At 34.4% G+C, this 9,631-nt stretch overlaps 2 protein-coding genes across 2 annotated transcripts; both read right to left on the reverse strand.

Moving 5' to 3' along the window:
• Window positions 1-3,589: 3,589 nt before the first annotated feature.
• Window positions 3,590-6,447, reverse strand: LOC138879875 (uncharacterized). The gene is made up of 5 exons (XM_070159518.1): window positions 6,102-6,447; window positions 5,734-5,929; window positions 5,024-5,574; window positions 4,238-4,848; window positions 3,590-4,033 (listed from the first exon to the last, which is right to left on the reverse strand). Exons 1-5 carry the CDS (start codon window positions 6,445-6,447, stop codon window positions 3,590-3,592), a joined length of 2,148 nt encoding a protein of 715 aa, XP_070015619.1.
• Window positions 6,448-8,432: 1,985 nt separating this feature from the next.
• LOC138879876 (secreted RxLR effector protein 161-like) lies at window positions 8,433-9,167 on the reverse strand. The gene has a single exon (XM_070159519.1). The coding sequence runs from the start codon at window positions 9,165-9,167 to the stop codon at window positions 8,433-8,435; it is 735 nt and encodes a 244-aa protein (XP_070015620.1).
• Between the last annotated feature and the right edge of the window lie 464 nt (window positions 9,168-9,631).

Consider the following 9,631-nt stretch of genomic DNA (forward strand, 5'->3'; position numbering starts at 1 on the left):
AAGGCTGTTTTTGAGGAACTCTCAAGCCTTCGAGAGTTCATAGATCAATCTTTGAAGGGTGTTATGAATGTGATAAACAAGAGGTTTGATTTGGACGAGTCAAAGGTAAGAATTTACATATAATTTTGTACTAAGACTAATTAAGACATATGAATAAAGTAGTCTCAAATATTCCCCAAAATTGTAGTTTGCTGGTAGTTCAACAAAAAATAATTACCAACATCAAGGAGAGAACAACCAGCAATTCCAGTTCAATGCTGGTGATCAACTGCATGGAAGCACAAGCAATACAGGTATCTACAAAATTCCTACATACATATCTACAAATTTCAAGACAGCATTATTTAATTATACTAATCATTTTTTTACTATGTGTTGCAGCTACAATTTCTCCAGAACATTTTCAACCACATGTTGACTTATATCCTGACTTCCAAGAAGCAGCTGAGGCATATAAAGCAGGTACAGAACCATTCCTTCATTACAATAAGGTTTTTATGCAAAATTTTAATAATTTACACCTTAACTACATATTCCTACATATATCTACAATTCTCATTCCCAATTATTCATTCAAGCTGAAGTTTCAGCAGAACATCTACAAGGAAATATTGAGGAAGAACCAGTAATTGATTAAGTAGCTGAGGCACAACAAGCAGGTAATATATTCTCTATATTCTCTATAACTCCATAATACTGTTCATATCTACATAGATCTACACTTATCTACATAAGGTGAAGTTCCACAGTCGCCAATTCACGGTGTGACTGTGACTGAAGTTGTTCCTGAAGGCATTGATAAAAAAGTTGTTCCTGAAGGCATTGAAAACAAAGGTTTGACATTGGATGACTTTGAGCTGCCAGAAAACTTATCACAGTTGGTCATGTATGGCGAGCCCATACGAGATGAATCAACCCCTGTTCATCCCGGTAGAACCAGGCAACCGGGAAAACATGCACGATCACCTTTCACATCTTTGTATAGTTCTGGAGGCAGCACATCTGTTGGACCTAAATTTTTTTACCTCAAGCACCCCTTCACAAGTGTCATAGGTGAAAATGTAGATCCTGAATTGACAGAAAGGTTCACCAACTGGTTATACATTCGTAGTGATAAAGTATCTAGGAGGTATGAATGCTTCATTTTACACTGTCTGTTCACCATTTTTATACTTTAAAATTGTAATTCATTTTGTAAATTTTTTGTATTTGATCATCTTTTTTTTGTTATTACAGGAGGAAATATTACTTTTCCAAGAAGGATAACCAAATCAAGCCTTGGTTGGATTTTGGTTGTGAAAAGATTGATAAGAAGGACTGGTTTTATGACCTTGCTCACCCCGGACAAGTCATCAATAACACAGTAAGTATAAAGAACATAATCATTCACAATATCTGTTTTGTCTTCAGCTGTGTAGTGTAATTGTAGTTTATTTTTCAGCTATGATGTGTAATTGTAGTAATATTGTAGACAACATATATATGTTACTATATTTATGTCTCAGCTGTGAAATTTTGCTTTTTATGGACCTTATGTATCATATGTGATGATGATTGTATGTACAAACTGGAATTTTGGTACTTTTGACTGACTTGGAATCTCCGTGTACCACAACTGTAGTTACCTTGTAGTAATATTGTAGAGCTTGTGATTGTGCCTATTAATATTAACTGTAGGTTGAACTTGCTGATTATTGGGACCTTAAGTTAGGTGGTATGTTTCATTTGTTCCTCTGTATAGTGAATAAATGTAGACAGTGCATAAATATAGTTAATGTGTAGTTGTTTTGTAGTCTGATGGGTCAATTGTACATATAGTACTTGTTCACTATGGTTCATACAAACTACAATTAAATTACATTTTGTGAGGTACTTGGACTAACTGTTATATTTCTGTAGTTATAGTGTAGCTAATTTGCAGCAATCTGTTAGAGTTTTTAATAAATTCAAATTGTAGTTAATCTGTAGCTGTCTTGTAGACAAGTGTGGTTACACCGTACCTTATTGTATATGTTTATTCTATTTTGGCAGCACATTGATGTTATTATGTATTATCTGCGAAAAAGAGGCAAATATGGCCCCAACAATAATACTAGGTTCACAACCACGGATTGCTTGTTCAAGACAAAGATTGAAAGAATCTATGACAAGTTCATAAGTTCTCCACCGGAACAAAGGTATTCGGTTGTTAAACCCGAGGATGATGTTGGAGAATATATTCTTGGGTACAGAATTCTTGCTAATGTTGCCTGGGATCTTGTTGACTATGTGCTCATGCCTGTGAACCTTGTAGAGAACTTCCATTGGTTGTTGCTAGTTTTTGACATAAAGGACAGACAACTTTATGTTTATGATTCCATGGTGAGAGCAAACCGTCATAAAACAGTTGAGACATTGGTTGACAAGTTTTCAATCATTATCCCTCTGTATTTGTCATGCACTGGTTTCTATGGTAAACGTAAAGACATTAACTTCAAGAGCACAAAGGCATACATCGAGAAACCAGTTACGGACCCTCTCGACATACAATGGATGGTTGCTTGAGATTCCACAACAAAAGGAAGGCTCAGTGTAAAAAAATAATCTCCCTTTCTATATGTTTAATTTTTTTATTTTAATCATTTGTTATATAATGAAAAATTCTCATCTTATGCAGCGATTGTGGTGTATTTGTGGCTGCATTTGCGGAGTATGTTAGCCTTGGAGATTTGGCAATCCCAAAGGAAGATCTTTCTGATATTGACCAACACCGTAGACGCTATGGAGCTCTACTGTGGGACTATGCAACAAAGAAGCAAGAAGATGGGTCAATCAGTGAGAGTGAGGTTACTGGCAGGCTAGCAAGGAGGAAGGGTGCTCCGGCAAAAAACGAGAGGACTAGAGTGCAACGAAAGAAGAAATAGACTATTGTGTTCCTAGTTTGGTCTGTGAAATTTGGTAGTTGAATTGGAAAACAATGTAGGAAATATGTCGTTTTGGTTTTCTACAACACTTTTTGTTGATTACATTATACTCGAGTACTCTGATTACATTTTTACAGCAACAGCTTTGTCTTACAATTTGACTTTAATCTTCAAGTTATTTTTATAAATACCTTCAAGTGCCAAGTAATATCTGTATATAACTGTCATTTGTTACACAGCAGAAAGATAAAATAAATACAGGAATCATATAAATAATTTAGCCATCTTTTATCAACAAGGTTTATCAAAAAAATTCAATTTATCTACATTTAAACTACGTCAAACTACATTTTAACTACAACTCCTCTACATATGAATAACAGGACTACAGTTCTAACACAGTTAAACTACATATTCACTACAATCTGGATACAATTTACGTTGAATGCATTCTTTATTAATATCAGTTTTTTTGTATACAGTAAATATTAAAGTTTAACTATTCTATAAAAAAAAGACAACTTTAGATGCTTGACAGAATACATAAAAACATAAATAGTGCAGATACACAAATTGATGTTTATACTTCTTATTCATCTTCAAAAACTTAAACAATTACACAAGAAAATCCGATAATTTGAGCTCACTAACATTTATTTTGAATAACTATTCTAACTACATGATATTCATTTCTTTTTCGGCGCATTCTTGCAAGTTCTTTTGTTATGCCCTTCACCTCCACAATTGCCACATGACACCTTGTATTTCTTTGACTTTATTTCATCAAATGTTTTATATCTTTCCTTGTGAGGTCTCCCTGGCTGCCTTTTATCTCCCGCCGGTGGCTTTACTACCTCATCCAAAATATGTTGTGGCACATCCCATTTGCCTTCATCAGGAAGAGGATTTACTGGCATTTCATAGGTAAGCAGAAGGCTCTTCCTTGTGTAATACGGAGAGCAATAGTTTTCGTATGTTTCATTCCTATGCCTTAATGCTGCCAAAGCATGCGCACATGGAAGTTCATCAAGTTGGAATTGTCCACAACTACATTTCTTGTTTTCTAGACACACAATGTACCGCTTCACACCATCTAACACAATATGTATATGATCTGTTGAAGCCCTCACCTACAATTGAAGACCAAACAGAAATAATAATACATCAATCATTAAAATGGATTATCAACAATTTACCTACAAATCAGCAACAAATATATTACAGCTCATCTACAAACTATTATTACCGACAATTTGACTACAGTTTAACTACAATCTGGAAAAACTGCAGCTAGTACTTTTTTGATTCTACTGCACCAAAAAAAAATATCTTACCCTTAGTTTCTGAGATAATGTACTGTTGTCTTCCAATTCTTTGTTGTATTTGTGACCAAGGTATGTGAAAGTACCCTTTGCCTTCGATAACTTTTCTTTTGTCCAACGTTCAAGAAGAGTCCTCATATACTCAAATAGATCAAATATTGGAAGCTCTCTTGCATCTTTTGTTACAGCATTCAACGACTCGGCAATGTTTGACGTCATAGTAAAAGTTCTATTCACCGTTGCATGTACTCTTGACCATCTATGATAGCCAATATCATATAGGTAAGACTTTACACGCAGGTCTACCTCTTCAATCTTCAACATCCTTTCATTAAATTCATCCATAGTGTATGACCGTGCTGTAGCAAAGTACAATTCATGTAATTGTAGATGTCCCTTCTTGAATTTTGACCTTATATTTGTCCATATATGCCACATGCAAGAGTAGTGTGCCAATCCCGGATAGACAACTGATGTTGCCTTCAGTATACTCTCATGCCTATCTGAAACAACACACATTGAAGGTCTTTCACCATATGCCTCCTTGAATTGCTCAAAGAACCACTTCCAAGACGCGTCGTTTTCAGAATCAACCACAGCATATGCCAAGGGAAAAATAGTACCTACATTTTTAAGACATAAAATATGATTAAATAACAACTACAATATATATTGAGAAATATAGACATGTTAACTACATTCTTTTATATAACTACAAAATAACTACAACATAACTACAATTTAACTGCATTTTAAAGACTGTCTATAAAATAAGTACAAAATTATTCCATTATTTACCTGCTGTATCCATGGTGCTTGCTGTCAGCATAATCCCCCTGTAGGCTGACTTTATGAATGTCCCATCAACCACTACTACCGGCCTATAATGTTGCCAACCATTTATTGATGTACAAAGAGCAACAAATGCGTATAAGAAGCAATCATCTGCTGCCTTCTTCAATTTAACAACAGAACAAGGATAATTCTTCTCAAGAATATAAAAATATTTGGGTAATTTGTTGTAGGAGTCACACGGATTCCCTCTCAAAAACTGTAAAGCTTTTTCCTTTGCTCTCCATGCTTGCATGTAGCTTAGGTTCAGTCCATGTTCGGATAACATGTCAGTTTGTATGTCCTTTGGTGTGTAAACAGTCTTAGGATCACAATACTTTGGAACGACCATGCTACCAAGTACTGCTGCAGTACGTTTGCGCTGTATGAATGTTTCGTCCATTAGGCAGCATGTGTGTTGACGGCTGAAACTTCTTATCTTGAACATTGCCGAATCATTAATTGACGTTGCCTTGAAATGCCATTTACAGCTTTCAGCAACACATATAAGCCAGTAGCTACAAAAGAAATACAATATTTACACAAATTTATGAAAAAACTACAATTAACTACAAACTGACTACAATTTAACTACAATTTATAAAACCCACCTATCTTCAATCATACACTGATTTTGCTGATATATTATCCACAAATAACTACATACCTTCTATGACTAGATCTTTTTACTCTGAACTGGAACTTGTGCATCACTGAATAATTCTTCATTGCAGCAGCTACTGTTTGCTTTGTCCTGATAAACTTGTCCTTCTTCAATATATGTTTGCGTAGATTCAGTTATTATTTCACTTTGATATTCCTCTATAGCTGGTGAGGATGGAAATTCAAGTAAGTTTAGGGATCCAGACGAACCTGCAAACAATAAATTCATAAATGTAGTTTCTATGTAGATAATTTTGAAAGCAACATTGCTTTATCCTTTTCAGTACTATGTGAGCTTTGTAGTTTAATTGTAGGTAATTGTAGTAATATTGTAGATAACATAGTAACACCATAACTCTCTGCAATGTCGAATCAAACATACCTGCACTGGTGCTTTCATTGTTGATTGCCAATTCCATATTGAAATCTCTTACGCTTATACATAAAGGATACGAACCTAAGTTTTTATTCTCCTTTTTGGTTTCCATGTAAGCACGAACCCCCATATCATTCCTAATCTCCATTGGAGGACAATTCTCGTTCACAATGTATTTGATTTCTATAATTTTATCCGATGTATCAATCGATAATTGTTCTGCAATTGTAGAACTGAGAATTCCGTAGTTTGCATTATCATCTACCACAATGGCATCAACTTCAAAATCTCTAAATCTGCCATAGTTATCCCAATTACCATTCGATTTCAGCATTATTGGGATTTTTGACATGATTTCGTGTAGTTGATAGGAAAAAAGACGAAGAACAGATATAGTTTCTACAATTTGAGTACTGATATCGACGAAGAGCAATTTTGTACAATTTGAGACGAAGAACAAATATAGTCTCTCTTCAGTAATTGTACATTTTGATTGCGTTTTTTGTGAGATCTCTTTCTGTTGAGGAAGGAAAGAATTACGCAACTGGTGCCTTCATTAGGAAGAGAGATCTCCTTCAGTTTCAAAATTCGAATAAAATCCTTGACAGAATCACATCAGATCTGGTGCCTTCATTTTAGGGCTTTTTTAATGGCAAAATCTACCTATTTTTGGATTGGTATATAATTTGTAGTAAAAGTGTGGACTACATGGGTAAATAACAAATTATGAACATTTTTGGTAATAAGATTTGATATATGGTATAGATAGGTAAAAATCCCTTTTGTTTTCGCCTTAGGCCCATATTATGTTGAGCCGCCCCTTGGAACAATAACTTTATTTTTAACATGAATAAATTAATTACCACTGAAATATTTGAATTTTATACAAATACCCTATTCACAAAATAAACAATAATTAACATTACATGGAATAATCACTGAAATTGATATTCTTTTAAAGAATTAGGATGACTCTGGGTCCAAAATGCTACCGAGTATTATTATTTTTTTGCTTGACTTCTTCACCGATTTTTTTAACCTTAAACTAGAAAAATATCCTGAAGAGAAAATTGAGTTTGACGAGACCAACACCTCGAACAGGAACGGAAGCCTTCATGCACAAAGAAAAAGGATGTAATAAATTAGTACGTCTGGTAAGTTCTCTTAATTTTTTTCAACCTTTTTGCCCAAAAAGTCAAATATGCAGTTCGAAGTTTCTATCTCAGCCATTATATCGTTGGTCTCAAACCAATAGAAGATAACTAATGGGGCATTGCACTTTACTAGTTATACCCGTTTGAAGGGTTTTTGGTGATTACAGAGGACAAAAGATTGTAATTTTGGTGCGAGTATAGTATTCTTGGATATTTATATATCATCGCTATGAGTTCAATAACTTGCATACCATAATGGTGTATAATATTTTCTTACACGGTAAGGATAATTAAGTTAATCCAAAACAACAGGTATATTGTGTAAACATATATTTTAATTGTATACCAGGATCTTGAACATGATAATCTTACAGAAAACATACCTAAATCGTAAGCCATTATCACGAAGCGGAAGCGTTTTGGAATTGGTTTCTCGCCCCTTGCCCTAACTTTCGTTACCGCCGACTTTAGTGATGGAAGAGAGAATAGAAAAATACGGTAACCCTAATGGGTGGGGAGAGGATCAATTTATAGAGGTTCTCACTTAATCCGGTACGTCCATCAAGTAACCGATCGGACAGATGAGATTTGCTCATTAATTAAATATTAATTATGAGCCTTAAACTTATTGGGCCACCAATAAACGTAAGAAAATCTTACATTTTCCCACTTAGTGCAATAATCACATAATATTAATATTTAATATAGGAACATTAGTTGCACATAAACAAATCTCTTCTATAATGTCCATCATAAATACCACAATACAATAAACTAGTAAATGTGAGTTATGGTGGTTATATATAATTTGTCTACATACTCCCTTCCATATACTACAATATTAGTAACTTATCATATCAGGTTCATAAGCTATAAAATATTATGATCCACAATAATGTCTCATTGAGACTTATCTTGTAACATCTCAAAACAATAATGTGTACATCATTATGAGAAACAAGAAATCACTAATGTATATCAGAAACACATAAATAAGCTCAGAGTGTCAAAACATCATAAATACATTAATCATAAATACAGTCAAGACCCATTTTATCTACATGTTCTTTAAATATCTTTGGCTGTAAACCTTTCGTTAATGGATCTGCAATCATGAGATTTGTTCTAATATGCTCAAGTGACACTCGTTGTTTCTGAACTTCCTCCTTGACGGTAAAGTATTTCAATTCCATATGCTTGGCACCTTTGGAGTACTTATCGTTCTTGGAGAAGAATACTGTTGCAGAATTATCACAGTAATTTTCAGCGGCTTGGTAATGGTGTCGACAACCCCAAGTCCTAAAATAAAGTTTCGCAGCCATAATGCATGAATTGTGGCTTCAAAACATGCCACAAATTCTTCTTCCATCGTGGATGTAGTAATGACAGACTGTTTGGTACTCTTCCACGATATTGCTCCTTCAGCTAATTGGAACAAACAACCAAACGTAGACTTTCTAGTGTCAATACATCCAACAAAATCTAAATTCGAGTATCTAACAACTTCCAAATGCTTAGATCTCCTATACATGAGCATGTAATCCTTTGTTCCTTTCAGGTAACTCAAAACTTTCTTTGCAGCTTTCCAGTGATCAATTCCTGGGTTACTCTGATATCTTCCTATCATTCCGACCTCAAAACTAATATTCAGTCTTGTGCAAGTCAGAGCATACATCAGACTACCAACAATAGAAGAGTAAGGAATTGATTCCATTTCTTTTCGTTCTACATCATTCTTAGGGCATTGTATGGGACTAAATTTGTCGCCCTTTTGAATTGGAACAATTCCTGCTGAACAGTTATTCATGTTAAAATTCTCTAGAACTCTTTTAATATAGCATTTCTGAGACAATCCCAATGCTCCTTGTGATCTATCACAGAATATTTTTATTCCGATCATATAGGATGCCTCACCCATATCTTTCATTTCAAAATTCTTAGAGTGAAAATTTTTAGTCTCACGCAATATGCCTAAATCGTTAGCAGCAAGTAGGATATCATCAACATCTAGGACTAAAAATATAAACTTGCTCCCACTGATCTTTTGGTATCTTCACCGATCAACGGTATTTTTCACAAATCCAAAAGATGCTATGGTATCATTAAATTTTATATATCATTGTCGTGGGGCTTGTTTTAGTCCATATATTGACTTCTTCAGTTTACACACCATTTGACATTTTCCTTTAGTTTTGAAACCCTCTGGTTGGTCCATATAAACTTCTTCCTCGATATCTCCATTAAGAAAGCAGTTTTCACATCCATTTGGTGTAACTCTAAATCATAATGAGCCACCAAAGCCATAATAACTCTTAACGAGTCTTTCTTTGAGACCGGTAAAAGTGTCTCTATAATCAATGCCCTCTTTTTTGAGTATAAACC

Source organism: Nicotiana sylvestris, chromosome 10 (assembly GCF_000393655.2).
Source record: "Nicotiana sylvestris chromosome 10, ASM39365v2, whole genome shotgun sequence".
Classification (NCBI taxonomy): domain Eukaryota; kingdom Viridiplantae; phylum Streptophyta; class Magnoliopsida; order Solanales; family Solanaceae; genus Nicotiana; species Nicotiana sylvestris.